The 15,563-nt window shown below is 35.6% G+C and overlaps 1 protein-coding gene across 2 annotated transcripts in view; it reads left to right on the forward strand.

The window, feature by feature from the left end:
• The window catches only part of LOC121730252 (agrin-like), a 228,620-nt gene that overhangs the window by 90,109 nt on the left and 122,948 nt on the right, over positions 1–15,563 (forward strand). Inside the window, exon 1 of one of the 2 annotated variants that reach the window (XM_042119223.1) lies at positions 7,364–7,894. The exons of the other annotated variant lie outside the window; for it this stretch is intronic. Within the exon in view, the coding sequence (XP_041975157.1) occupies positions 7,378–7,894 (517 nt within the window). The 5' untranslated portion in view covers positions 7,364–7,377. Of the gene's footprint in view, positions 1–7,363; positions 7,895–15,563 lie in introns of those variants that run through there. 2 annotated transcript variants of the gene reach the window in all.

The following is a 15,563-nucleotide window of genomic DNA, read 5'->3' on the forward strand; positions in this document are numbered from 1 at the left end:
CGAACAATCCAACGCGTTTACGTAAGAAACCCACATTTTGAAAAATCTCACGTGAGATTGGAGATGGGGGAGAGGGTTGAATAAAATCTCACGAAATCTCACCAGGGGTCAGAAAAAAAAACACCTCATGTAATTTGTGGACGCCCCCTAACGGGAAATGTTATTCTCGTATAGTATGCAATTTTTTATCAAAGGAAAATATGGTGGTTTCAACGAGATTTTATTTAATAGTTGCCAGAGCTATAGATAAATCCAGCTATACATTTTTATTAACAGCTTGTATTTAGGCAAACAGGATTATGAACATAAATCATAAAACGAAGTCTATTAGCGTAATTGCTCTTAATAACGTTAACTTTAATTAAAATATCTTTTTAATCTTTATATTTTATCCTTAATTGTAAATAGATTTGCCCCGAGCAATCAAATCATAATTTATGTTTTCAAGATTTATGTGTTTAATTTGTTATAATCAGTTTATTAAGCTAACACCAAATTATTTGATACTTCAGTTAAAATTAAAATCTTATTACAGTTGAACCAGTTGATGCCCGCATCTCTGTTGCGCCAAAAATAGTTTATCGTGCGGGAACCGTACATTTTTCCAGGATAAAATGTATCCTAAGTCCTTCCCAGAAACTCCAAGTCAAATCAAAATGTGTTACGAGCGTGAAGAGGTAACAGACAGACAGACACACTTTCGCATTTATAATATTAGTATTGAAGTATGGATATTTTATACGCAAGTCATTCCCAAACAAAATAATATGTAAATCATCAACGACATTATATTTCAAAGTAAACAATGATTTAGATGAGCGTTTTTAAATAAAACCTCAAGGGATTGTCGAGTTAACGACTCCTTTGTCTCTATAAAGCCGGCGCTATACTGTTTAATTAAGAAATAGTGTCTTAATAGTTTTAGGCCATTACAGGGAAGCTATATTACTTCGAGGCTGTAACTTAAAGTTACACACTAAACTTTGTATGGTGTTTTATAGCATTTTAAACATGTCCTGCCGGCATTCCCGTATGTTGTCTCACTAACAATGTAATAATGTACACTTTAGGTGTTCCAATTTATTTGAATTTAGGGCGTCCTATTTTAGTGCCCGCTTAATAATTATAAGTTTTTAGGGTTTCGTAGCCAAACGGCAAAAAACGGAACCCTACTGACAGACAGACAGACATGACGAAAATAGATTCGTCATGTCTGTCTGTCTGTCTGTCCGTCCGTATGTCACAGCCACTTTTCTCCGAAACCATAATAGCTATACTATTGAAACTTGGTAAGTAGATGTGGTCAATCGCTTTAGGATTTTGATACAAAAATGGAAAAATTATAAAAAATTTTAGGGGTCCCCATAGATACAACTGAAATAGAAAAAAACATTTTTCATCTAATCTATGTGTGTGATGTATCTATGGATTTGATCGGAGATTTGATTTGATTGAAGATCAGCCCTTTCAAATAATTTCCTCCATTTTTCCACATTTTCCTCTATTTCTTCGCTCCTATTAGTCTTAGTGTGATAAAATATTTCTTATATCCTTCCTCGATAAATGGGCTATCTAACACTGAAAGATTTTTTTCAAATCGGGCCAGTAGTAACAAACAAACAAACATACTCTTCCGCTTTATAATATTAGTATAGATAAGTAGTTTTATTACAAGTCCTGTGCTTGGCAGTTACTTCAAGAAGCCAGGTTCTTATCTTTAGCTATAAAATAATTAGGTAGATTACTTAAATGCCTATTGGCCTAATGCTAGATATTAATTATAGCGTAATTTATTTAAAGTTAATTTATCCCGTTAAAAAGCTATAAAATATAATCTTTAATTACGTTGAGTGTAGGTTTCAGGATAATTTACTTACTACTCGTAATCTCTAAAGCTTAAGCTTTTATGTGTCTGATTAGTAAACTACTATCCTTGCTTATACTGTTATCAATTTTAATTAATTATAATTTGTCAGTGATGATAAAATTTCGGAAGTTACGTTGTAGTGTTTTCATTTCCAAATAAATAATACTTTTGAGACGATTTATTTATTTAATTGAAGATAATTATATCACAATATTAACAATAAATGATGATATGGCATTTTATCAAATGTAACACTAATACTCCATGGTTTAGTTTAGATTGGTCTCGTAAGGACTGACCGGAACACAATTTTGAGAAGAATCGCTAGGAACTTGTATGCCCTGACATAATGTAATATGTCATATTCTGTTACGGTATACCTATTGCAGTTATACTTAACGGTACATTTGCAGTACTTAACTACTTACAAACACTCTGTAAGCAGTGTTGTCATGGTCACGATCTAATCTGTACGCCGGTACATCTAACGTCCACACTAAATAAGTAGTCAAGTTTGAGTTGAAAGCTGAGTAAACCCACTTAACACCGGTAGGCATGAAAGCATTTCGCATTTACGTTGAATTTGTTGAAGTTTTGTTTGCCTTCCATTCGATCGCGCGTGTACCGGAGAAGTAGAGCGCTCGCGACCACGAAATGCAATTATCCACCGTGTCGACCTCAGTTATAATACGTATTCGAATTCCAAGTAAAGGTACAAATTGGAACCGAGCGATTCGCGACAACAGCAGACGTGGGAGAGCCATGCTTTGGCACGAATGGGCCGGCTCGACTGGAGAAATACCACGTTCTCACAGAAAACCGGCGTGAAACAGCGCTTGCGCTGTGTTTTGCCGAGTGAGTGAGTTTACCAGAGGCCCAATCCCCTACCCTATTCCCTTCCCCCCTCCCTATTCCCTTCCCTTCCCATCCCTACCCTCCCCTATTACCCTATTCCCTCTTAAAAGGCCGGCAACGCACCTGCAGCTCTTCTGATGCTGCGAGTGTCCCTGGGCGACGGAAGTTGCTTTCCACCAGGTGACCCGTTTGTTATTTCATTTAAAAAAGACGCAGTGTGGCCGCAACACTACTGGTTTCTAAATTCTATGTTTTTCTATGAAATACCCTCCGCAGCTAGCGACACGAAGCTAGCGACACTTTATTCATAGAAATACATAGAAACCAGTAGAGTTGCGACGTCGCGTCGTCTGCAGTTGTCGCGACTCGCGAGTCGCTCGGTTCCAACTTGTACCTTAATACCGCGGGTAGTGTTAAGTTTTGATGTTGATAAAGACGACGACGATGATGATGATCATTATGGTGAAGTTAAAAAAAGCGTTGCAGTCAGGGAACAGAAGAAGAATAAATAACTTCCTCTCCTACGCCACGCTGGCGTAACATAGGATGGCTGGCCTCTGTCAGTTTATTGTGTTCTAAACCAAAAAATAGTGTACAAGACAACTACATATACTTCATAAAAATTTGGTATTTTGTAAGGAACCATTGTGGAAATATCTTATAATATAAAATGCGGTGAATATATTTGTCTAAAAAACTACGTAACATGCAAAATAATGTGATTTCATACGAAGGAATATTATAAAGTTGAAATCATAACCATTAAATCATCGAATAAGCCGAATTCAAATCATTTATAAAGTTCAAGCGATGAGTTTCATTCTAAATTTAATTTTAAGTGAAAAGATAAATGCGCAGTGAGAATTTTCAACAAAAAATGTCAGCTAATCCTCACGAGAATTTCATAATGACTAGTCATTCACTACTGCGTCGCAAAGCATTTTTCCTTTTTAATTCCTCCCTTGACAAAACTAAGTCAAATTGGAACATTATTTTAGTCGGGATGCTAAAAACGAGCCAAGTCATTCAGTAGAGTGAAAAAAGTTAAAAAACCCAGTGTCAGTAATGGTTGATAAATGATAATAATTGATATTTAATATAAATAGAGCAGCACTTCTGTTGCGTTTTGGTGTTGGTAATACCAAAATATTGCATTTATTTTTCTTCTTTTGGCTCCCCGTTTAAAGTATTGACTATTTCAGATTTAATAAAAAAAATAGCAATTCATTTTTAATTTGACAACAGACTTCAACCATAAATAAACGAGTATAATTCGTGTGTATAGGCTTGTCATTCAAAATATCGTAGTGTGCATTGTAGTGTGTGTAATGTTTTATTTATTACAATAATTATTTTAAAACTACGCTTTCGTCATATCGATGAAAGCGTAGTTTTAAAATAATATTGGCTCGATGCACTCCTTCTCCATAAAAACTATAACTGTGCGAAATTTCATGCACCTACGTTTCCACATTTTTCGCCAAAAGGGGCCCAAAGTTTTTTACTCACGTATTAATATAAAGATAATAAACAGTAAAATAAATTTTCCGTTTGCTTCTTGATTAAGATTTGAGCGTATAAAAGAACGCTCATCTGAATGTAATCATTAATTTACCAGTTCTTAATTAATTGGCTCTAAATATAGTTTCCAAATCGTCGATAAATATCCCACACTCAAGCGATATTATTAACTCCTGCAACTTCAAAGTGTCAAATTACAATCAAAATAAATTAACTTCGCACGTGACTCCATTTTTCAATTTCAATTTCGCAGGGCTTCAAAAAGAGGTTGAGTTACTTCATTAGCGCCTCGTCCCTTGTGTGACGCCTGCGCGAGACGTGCCTCTGATAAGCTGATAAATGCACGCGCAATAAGTTTGCTAAGAAACATTTTATAGTAGGGGAGCCCAAGTGGGGATTTCGCGATATTCTCAATCGTGACTGATTTAGCTAGCAAGTCATCCTACATGATTCTAGTTAGTCTTGGTTGGTGGCTTAAAAATTGATTTTTAGGTATTGAAATTGAAAATGATTATCAGATTAAGATATGAGTTTTTTAATGTAGTTCAGAGAAGCTCTTACATAAAAAAGTTGGAAAGTAAGTCGGTAGAGATATTTAAACATTATAAAAATAATGCTTCATATTTTTATATCCTACTAAGTAAGTATATTTTTTTATATAAAAAAAATGTCGCCATTAGAAATTTAAAAAGTATGTTAATTTCTTTATGTCTAAAATGTATGTAACCTCTAATTTCACTACTAAAATAATAATTATTTTTAACAAAAAATTAAAACCGACTTCCAAGGTAAAAACAATAATAATATGAACTAAAAATATTAAAATATAACTCTTACTCTATAATAGTGCCTTTTTCAGAATTCGTCTAAATCTCAACTATTTCTGTACATACTACAGTCTTCATTATTTGAAGTCGGTTTTAGTTTTAGTTATCTACAAGATAATGCTATATACCACTACGAATGTTAACTATTCACATTATGTTACTGTAAGCGAAATTGTGGTAAATGCTTGCAGTTATCTAAGCGATGCTGCAATTTAAAAACTTTTATCTTCAAAGGTTCAGGAGTTCTGTTCAGTGCCTTTGGACCAAGAGACACCTTCGTATGAACTTTCTCTTATTCGTAACATATATTTAAGTTACTAGAAACAACATTTTAACCACTATGAGTCTTTTGACAAATTTCAAGGATTTCCCTCGATTGCTCATAGACCCCATCATCAGCTCACCACTTTCGTAATTATTATACAAAATCAAGATTATACCCTATACAACAACACAATAATTTTGAAAATCGGTCCACAAACAGTGAAATAATCATCAAAAACATCTGCTTCGAAGCAAAATATCACGAAAAGCATCAATAATTGGGCCATAATGTGATGACCCATGGCATAATTATGATTTTGATGATGATGATCAAATAAATTGATGTGTTGGCTTATGCTTTCAGTTGTTTAAACAACGCCGAAATCCCCGAACCTGTATCTATAAAGATTCAAAAGTTCTGTTGGGTGCCTTCGGATCCAGGGTATAACCTGGTACAAAATCTTACTTTTTGGTAAAATTTACCTCGAATGCTTCAGAAAAAATTTAAATCACTATATGTTTCGATACAAATTTCAAGGAGTCCCCTGGATTCCTATAGGATCCCATCATCAGATCACCACTTTTGTGAACATGGTACCAAATTCGAGTTAAACCCTATAGAACACAAAAAGAATTTTGAAAATCGGATCACAAACGGCTGAGTTATCGTTGAACATACAAAAAAAAAAAAAAGAGATACATACAGCCGAACGTATAACCTCCTCCTTTTTGGAAGTCGGTAAAAAAAGCCTTCACGATCGCGAGTCGCGACGCTCAAGTATATGAATAGCATTTTGGGCTCCCCGACATACCAACACTTATTGTTGTGCCCTTTTAGAATCTTATTCCCATAGTAATAAGAACGATATGTGGCCATGCCAGCGTTCGTACATAAAGTATTGTGTACGTGACTGTAGGATACCAATTAAAGTTTCTTGTCTAAAGATTCGGATTTACTAATCTTACTTATGATTGTTGTACGTTGTATTTTTGAGGGATATTTATGATAGGGGTCGGAGCAATACTTCGTTATCTCTAAATTATCATGTATACCTCCTTTAAAACAAGATAAAAGTTGGTTGGTTCCATAATGGTTGTAATATTATCATTGCAGCACAAGAATAATCAATATAAAATTGCTATTAATTCCTTAGAATTTAGCGTAAAATCCAAAAGTAATTAGATTACTTTCACAGACCATAGGCATCGCGCCAGTCAAGGAAAAATTGTTCTGATAATGAAAATTCAATTAGATAATTGCGTTAATAATTTCAATATCTGCTTTGGAACTATCCAAATGTACTAAGATAAGAGTAAAAATTATACAAAATTATGGTTGGATACAAAATTATGATCATATATATTTATATAGTTATACGTGGGAGAGCCATGCTTCGACACGAATGGGCCGGCTCGACCGGATAAGTACCACGTTCTCACAGAAAACCGGCGTGAAACAGCGCTTGCGCTGTGTTTCGCCGAGTGAGTGAGTTTACCGGAGGCCCAATCCCCTACCCTATTCCCTTTCCTACCCTCCCCGATTCCGTTCCCTTCCCTACCCTCCCCTATTACCCTATTCCCTCTTAAAAGGCCGGCAACGCACATGCAGCTCTTCTGATGCTGCGAGTGTCCGTGGGCGACGGAAGTTGCTTTCCATCAGGTGACCCGTTTGCTCGTTTGCCCCCTTATTTCATAAAAAAAAAAAAAAACACTACAACTTGCTTTTATGCAGAGTAAATACTAAATATCCGAAGCAAAATGTTACTTCTTAATTAATGCACTGTTCAGGAGAAGCGTATCAAATTAATTCCAATGAGACAGGGATCGTATTACAAATTGTCTATAGACTTAAGACTACTATGTTTTTTGTTTACAAGGGCTGCGAGGAGCTTACGGATTAACATAACAAAACAGGCTCGGCCTGCGCCGGCCAGATAAACCTTAGTTACGATCGAAGCGGCCAACAGCGCGCGCGCACTGCGAACCTACAACATGACAACGCACGATCTCGGATCCCGCTAACATGACAACGAAACAAATACAATGAACATACAAAAATACATCCTCATCCTCGTCGCCGTATCCGTCCGAATCGCCGTCGACGCAGAAACAGCGATTAAGGGAAAAGTGAAAAAGAGAAGCTCCATAGTCAAAATTGATAACTCGCCCGCTTGCTTTTACAATAGCACAATTTTTGACAGCCCTCGCACTCTGCGCCGTGTTATTTTTAATTCCGAGTTTATTTTCACCGGGAAAATTTCGAGTGTCGAAAATGGAAAAAACGCGCGCGCAAAAAAGACGTATTTCAAAGTGTTCGTTCGGAAAGTTTTGAAAGGTGACATCGAGGATGCGCGTGGTTTGAATTATAGGATAATAGATGAAAATTCGAGTGCGGGGTATGTGATATTCGAAGGTGGGCCGTGGAGGAAAATTTGTTCGGTAAACAGGGGCTGGGTGGGTATTCTGTTCGGGCGCCGATTGTCAACATCGCCGAAGCTGCTTATAAACCCTGTGCCCGCGACGGCGGCCCGAGTGCGACGTGTTAAGTCTATCATAAAAGGTAATTTGTTTATAGCCTTATTATAAGGGTGTCTTGTTTTTCTAAATTCGTGTTGATATTTTTCTATCCCTTTTTGTATATTTTAAGGTTTTACACGTATATATTATAAATAGTACATAATATGTGAATTGTTCATTATTATATTAAAAGGGTGGCTTTTTTCTGAAAACAGTTTACTCGTTGAAATGTCATAATATTAAAAAAAAAACCGCTCTATACAGTCCCGAGCATTCCTTAAAGAAGACATGAAAAAAGATGCTCCCTGAAAAGTATGTTTCGTTAAATCCGTTTGCACTGGTTGGTGTTACCGATTGCTATTATAGGAAAACAATGCTATTCGAAAATCGGAGATCGTATACAGAAAAACTTGCAGATAATTATCTTATAAAATACCTAAAGTCTGAGTGTCGCAGGCTCTTGGCCATAATTTGTATTAAAGCAAAATATTAAAATATTTAAATTGTTTTTGCCGAAAGTATCGCTTAGGGTGGGTTGCACCAACTTACTTTAACTATAACTTTAACTTTAACTACAATGCAAAATGTCAAATCTTTGGTTAAAGTTAAAAATGGACGCCATCAAGACGCCATATTTAACCATAACCATAGAGCTCCACAAGGCTTTAAATGCACGTGGCGAAAAGGAACTGGCGCTGTCATCATACAAAAACGCCATTTTTGACAGTTTTCCTTTACCAGCAGCGCCTCCGCCCACGTTCATGTAAAGCCTTTTCGGACCAGCAACGTCTTCAGTCAAATTCTGTGGTCAAAGTTAAGGTTAAAGTTAAATTAGCCTTAACTAGTACCATAACTTTGACCACAACTTTAACTTTAGCCACGCCTCTGGTGCAACCCAATCTTAAAGAGTTTTTGCTCTTAATAACTCAAAACGTTCGCGCAGCTCCTCTCGCGTATAGGGAATTCCGCGGAAACAGTACACTATTCCGCAAAAAAAAGGAGCTTATAGCGCGTCGTGGTCTACTCTATATGTGTAAAACTACATAAAATCGGTTCAGAACTTAGTAAGATTTAACATTCAAATAAATTCTATTATGTCTAGCTTTCTGGTATCTTAGGACTGCGTTATGAGAATTCTGATTGATTCTGATCTAATTCAAATTCAAATTTATACGGTCTACGTTATTAAGTAGTTAAATATAAACATAATTTCATTCAAATAAGGTCAGACTAAATTCTGGTTAAAATATTCCATAATCATCAAAAGGAATGTAAACAAAAAACGAAGGCCTTTTGAATGACAGCTTTTGTCTTTTATTTATCAGTTATTGACAGGTCTGACATATTTTTGACGTTCAAAGAATTTAGGAGTATAAAATATAATATTTAGGGGTCATATAACATTGGACGTTTAAAATTCCGAAAATAACTGTCCAAAACATTCTACTAACGTCTATAATATCATCATATTCATATCCTACAAATTTTCAACTATGGAAACTTAAAAATATATTATAAACAGACTAACATAATATAACCTTATCCTTTTTGGATGTCAGTTAAGAGGCTTTGTTCAAAAAGGCATAATATGTTCTTGAAGGCACATATATCGTTAATAAAAACGTAGAACTCCCAGAGGTATACTAATACCACTAACACAGTGAAATTAGTATTAATTGCACAATAAAAGCGTTTTCTATCCTTTGGTGACTTGTAAATAAAGTTAATTATTCCTTTTCCGGCGCAGGACCGGTCCTTGTGATGCCGGTGTCTGATGATTATCAGGTGTGAATTGATGGAACCAAATCTGTCCTGTACTTATAAACCCATCCACATAAACCAACATACGGATATGGTACACTTGTTTACTTCTTTAATGGCCGCGGTTTACTTAATACGGTATCTGACGGTTAAATCTTTTAGTTTAATTTACGTTTTAATATAAGAGCAATGGTTTTAAGTTTTCCGTTTGTGACTAATTGTGTTATGGTCTTGATAATGATAGTATATTATGTATACTAGCTGTCCCGGCAAATGTTGTTTTGCCGTATAAAATATTTCGATTTTCGCCCCTATTATTTTATTGAAGTGACTAAAATTAAATAGGTATGTCACCATGGCAACGTCCATCGCTATTCCGTCGCACAAACAATAGTCGTCGTCAGTCTCAAATTGTAATAATTTACTATTATTTATTCAACAAAATATGCACTTATCAATATAAAAAGTAGATGTTGTCAGATTCTCAGCCCTAACCGATATGCTCGCTAAGATTCACGAAAATCGGTCGAACCGTTTTAGAGGAGTTCAACCACGCACCACGTGACACGAAAATGTTATATATTAGAAGTACGTTAACTACGTATGCAGTAGTAGATTTCTAAATAGTATTGGAATTCTAACAGACTCACATGACACAATTACATAAAATGCTTTCAAATATACGGAAATAACTAACCTACGCGCATCCAAAATAGTCCATTTCGGTTGACATAAAGCCTTTGTAAAAAATGCTTCCCTTTGTCATAGCTAAATTACGGTTACAAAATTCCACTGCTTACTCGAAATGTGTTCGGAGAAGGCGCCGCGTGTCCGTCGGCCGTGGGCGACGCCGCGCGCCGTGGGAAAGTCAATCTCAATAGAACGGACACCACGTGGAAAAATATGACGCCACTGATGATAAGCGAGGAAGAACCTCTCATTTTTTTTAATTCCTATACGATTTTATTTAAATAAGACATTGTAAAATTTTCTTGCGTGGGAGAAAATGTAGCGTTAGGAGAGGCGAGGCGAGGCGAGGCGCGGCATAAATTTGTATGGATTTGACAGATTTCAATTGCGCGAGACGTCTTGCGAATCTGTCAAATCCATATAAGTTAATAAATGCATCTACGCGTCGCGTTGCGGTCTGAATAAACCCTTAGAGTCAATTCAGACCGCAAAGTGACGAGGCGAGGGGAGGCGCGGCATAAATTTGTATGGATTTGACAGATTTCAATTGCGTGAGAGTTGAGACGACTTGCGAATCTGTCAAATCCATATAAATTTAAAAACGCATCTACGCGTCGCGTTGCGGTCTGAATCAACCCTTAGAGTCAATTCAGACCGCAAAGTGACGAGGCGAGGGGAGGCGCGGCATAAATTTGTATGGATTTGACAGATTTCAATTGCGTGAGAGTTGAGACGTCTTGCGAATCTGTCAAATCCATATAAATTTAAAAACGCATCTACGCGTCGCGTTGCGGTCTGAATCAAACCTTAGGTCTCTATGAAAATGATCAAAATGTTTGGGATAAATCGTCGCAAGCGCCAAGTCACCAAGGATGGGTTGCTTGTAAGTCTCAACTTAATTTTCTTTTCCTCTGTAAATCCTCGTTTAAATTAAACAACACAATTTATTGTCCCTAAAAACAATTCATTTTCGAAACAAGTAGCTATAAAATTTCCAAAATTAAACGATAAAGGTTTAAGCGTAAAGGATTACAATGTATCAACCCTTCGGGAGATTTATTATGACGACGACAAGGTAGCGCTCGATAAAAACAAACGGGCGGTTCCTCGGGGATGCGTCAAAGCGCCGCGGTCTGGGGACCACCGGAGTGGACAACGACAAATTTATTGACGTTCGTTCAATTAAAACTATTGTTGCCGCGACCCCGAACACGATAAGTCGCAGCGTGAACCCATAACGTGTCCAGATATCGCCCGCCGCCTCTACGCAGTAAAAGGAGATTTATTAAAACTATTCGGAAACTGATTCGATCGAAAGCGAACGATTTGACATTTAGATAAGGCGTAAAATTTATTTTTCTCAGCAGCGTCGCATCGTAAGTGACAATGGAATAAAAAGGTTTTATGTATCTGCAGCGCGGCCGGTCCGCCCACGCCGGCGTCGAGCGGAGCAGAGGGCGACTCGCGGCTGATTATAGTCACAAGCATAGATAATACAAGATATACACAGTGTAGCAAAACTAAATAATAATACCTTAGGATCATTTCAGGCCGCAACGCGACGCGTAGATGCATTTCTAAATTTGTACTGAATTGACAGATTAAAATTGCGTGAGACGTCTTGCAAATCTGTCAAATCGGTACAAATTTAGAAATGCATCTACGCGTCACGTTGCGGTCTGAATTGACCCTTAGGGTGTGTATGAGTTTCTTAAGTAGAGTTTTCTGTTAAAGTAGCAGCGCTGAGAGAGCACAAAAGTTAAAAAATATTTCTCTTTCATCGCTGCTACTTTCCCAGTGAACTCTATACAGGGACTTATACTTAACCTAAAATACCATCACATTGTTCTGTTACACTCAGTATAATATAGAGTCATAAGCACGTGTAAATTCCTACGTGAGAACACGAGAGCCGCGCGTGGGCAGAAAAAGTGCAAGAGCCTGCGGCATCGCATCGATAACTGCTCTTAACAGCTCAAAAGTTATGATTATTTCCTATGATATACGAAACTATAATTTTCATGTTAAGATCGCTAGTATGTAATAAATTAGCTACCTATTTAGCTACAGATAATAAAGAGTCATTTAACTCTTTGCTTGTAACTCTATCATCTCTACTTAAGGTCGCAATTATAGACAAATTAATTAATGAATTAATACGGAGTAACTTTGTAATGGCAAACATTAATAAATAGTTACTTACTAAGTGAAGGTTTTGAGATGAGGTCCATAATATTAACATTTATCATATTTCGAAAGCCTTTAAATTTTTTTGAGTGCAGCAATTACTAACATACAAAATCATATTCTATGTGGCGTTCGGATAAAATTATCTGATTGTCTTTAATTTACTCTAGCCCATATTTGGAAGTCTCTTCCAAATATGGGCTAAGAAGAAGGAAGAATTTCACACAGTTTTTTTGAATCGGTTATCTCTAATGAAACTTCAAATGTCCAACAATGATAGGCGAAGCGTAAACGAAACAATATTACGATTAGATTGCTTAAGTTATGTCATTCTTTTGTCTATTGTTTCTTTTGAATTACCAAAATTATAGTTAGAGGTCATTTTGAAATTTAGATTATTACTAGCTGTCCCGATAAATGTTGTTTTGCCATATAAGGTATTTCGCCCATTTTTTTAAGTGACTAAATAAGTATGGTACCATGGCAACGTCCATCGCTATCCCGTTGCAGAAACAATGGTCGCCGTCAGTCTCGATTTGTAATAATTTACTATTATTATTTATTCAACAAATGCACTTATCAATATAAAAAGTAGCCGGTAGCCGATTCTCAGACCTACTGAATATGCATATAAAATTTGGTAAAAACGAGTAAAGCCGTTTCGGAGGAGTACGATAACTAACATTGTGACACGAGAATTTTATATATATAAGAAATATACAGTATTTATGTATTATTGTTTTATATGTAACTTAAAAATATGTATTGTATTATTAAACCTCACTTAATTTGTTTATATTTAGGTGTAACAAGTTCTTTTTTCTACATAGAGTAAAGTACCACCATGGAGCTCAAAGGAGCTTAGCTATAGTTTTTAAGAAAGCTCCTAGATAATAACAATATTATTTGACCCTTGAAATAGGCAAGTTTGACACGGCCGTTCCCTATAGTTTCGCCGTCATCACTTTTAAGGGAGTTCCGAATGTGTTCTAACGAAATGTCACAAAAGGGATGCTCGTAAAGCGGTCGAAGTGCTTCTGTCATAAAATAAACCGACGAGGACTGTCTCAATACGCAGTGAAAACGATTGAAATAAAAGTGCTGTGTTCCAACCTTACCCATTTAACGATAGAGTTGACTCTACCAATATTAGAAACTCGAGATCTAAAATTGAGAAGATCAGTCTAAAGATGGACTGAGAAATGAGTTTTAGACTGAGAACAGTATGTCATATAACATAATAGTACCTGGATGACCGAGCTTTGCTCGGTATAGCAAACACTCATTGACTTCGTGTTACTTAATAACGCCATCTGCTGGTCGTTAAAACAATTAATTGCTCTTAAAATAGTATTATTATTTGCCAATAGATGTCAGGAAGAGTCATATTTTTCAGTTTATCGATTATCGATAAAACACGAATAAAAAGACATTTTCTGAAAATGATTCCTAGCTAGATCGATTTATCGCCTCCGAAACCCCTATATACTAAATTTCATGAAAATCGTTGGAGCCGATTCCGAGATTCCAATTAAGTATATATTTATATACAAGAATTGCTCCTTTAAATATATAAGATTATGTGGTCGAAAAACTTCCACAGACTTTATTAGTTATAAACTTACTATAGTTAATCTAATTTCAACTTTGAATTTTTGTTTCTTGAGTATATTAGAATAAAAAGTCAAATTTCTTACAAAATGATGATTACCCAATATAAATTGTACAAAAAATTACGTAATTCAGCGCTTTAATTTTTTTTACCTAATTCTTAGCATTGATTTTTAGAAATATTAGTTTATTCAGTCCTTTCACATTTCTTCCGCACCCAAAAATCACGTTAATCAACTTCTAACGTTTTTGATAAGCGTTTATATTAATATTATGATTCCTTTTATCAAACTCCTAAAATAACCCTACAAATAAAAATAAGCGAGCACCCTAAACATCCTTTCTTCGAAAGATGTTATCGCGTCTATTGTGATGCCACATTGTCACTTGGCTTTACAAGTTTATTCTTTTATATTTGTTCCTTATAGCTTTAAATTATCGCTTAGTGATACTAATCGATGGTTGAAATCTTGAGGTACGGCTGGACACCACGATAAGATAATGGAAACTTTATTACTATAGATTTAAGGTCGATTTTTGTGTTTTAGTGAGCGTATGCCGGTGACATTCTTTGGCTTTGTTCGCCTGCCACCTACACTTTTCCGGTCGATACAATTCCCAACTATTTAGGGTCGGGTCGCTTAACAAATCAATATTTAATTGGGCTTATGAGTGTGGTAATTGTGTTTAAAATGTGCATATAAATGTGGTGAGTTGTGGCAACACTGCAACACGGATTGTGGTTCGGTGAGATTTTGATTTTATTATTGATCTTCAACAGATGGTGTTAGTAGTTCCAATATAATCACGATGACAATTACTTGAATAAAGTTAATAATATGAATATACTACTACAAAGTCAAAAGTAAGTTAATTTCAAAATTATATTTTAAGAGGACTAACTCAAAAAATCAAACATCGTCCTTTTCTCTTCACACTTACGCCCGTCTTTAATATGCCAGGTGAAAAAGCACGACGCGGATTCATCGCCAAATTTTTAAGGAGAAATTTATTTTCTTTTATTTTAGACTAAGTATTTAAATAAAAGCTTTTTTTCAAAAAGATTTTTGTTTATAATTTATTCTCAATAACTCGATAAATATACAAGTTTTAAAAATCTCTCAATGATAGAATTTTATACAATGTGTTAAAATATTAACTTAGTTCAATGCACGGTTATGGTAATAAATGAAAAATTCGTGAAAATTAGATGCATCTTTGCGATTTTTTTCTATCGAGAAAAGTTTAAGATATCGTGTTTTTGTTCAGATCGAATTCTCGGAAATCTTATTTAGAAAATGAAACAAAGCGAGGCTTATTTTTAAGTATAAAAATGAATTATAAAATCGAGACTTTAGGGTTAGTCGCCCCCTTAAGGTGAAGCCTTGATAATTTGGCTGTAGCGATATCGATTTTTCTCAGCAGTTACTAAAGCTAAGAAATTAAAGTTCATTATCAGTATT

Source organism: Aricia agestis, chromosome 9 (genome assembly GCF_905147365.1).
Source record: "Aricia agestis chromosome 9, ilAriAges1.1, whole genome shotgun sequence".
In the NCBI taxonomy this organism is placed as follows: domain Eukaryota; kingdom Metazoa; phylum Arthropoda; class Insecta; order Lepidoptera; family Lycaenidae; genus Aricia; species Aricia agestis.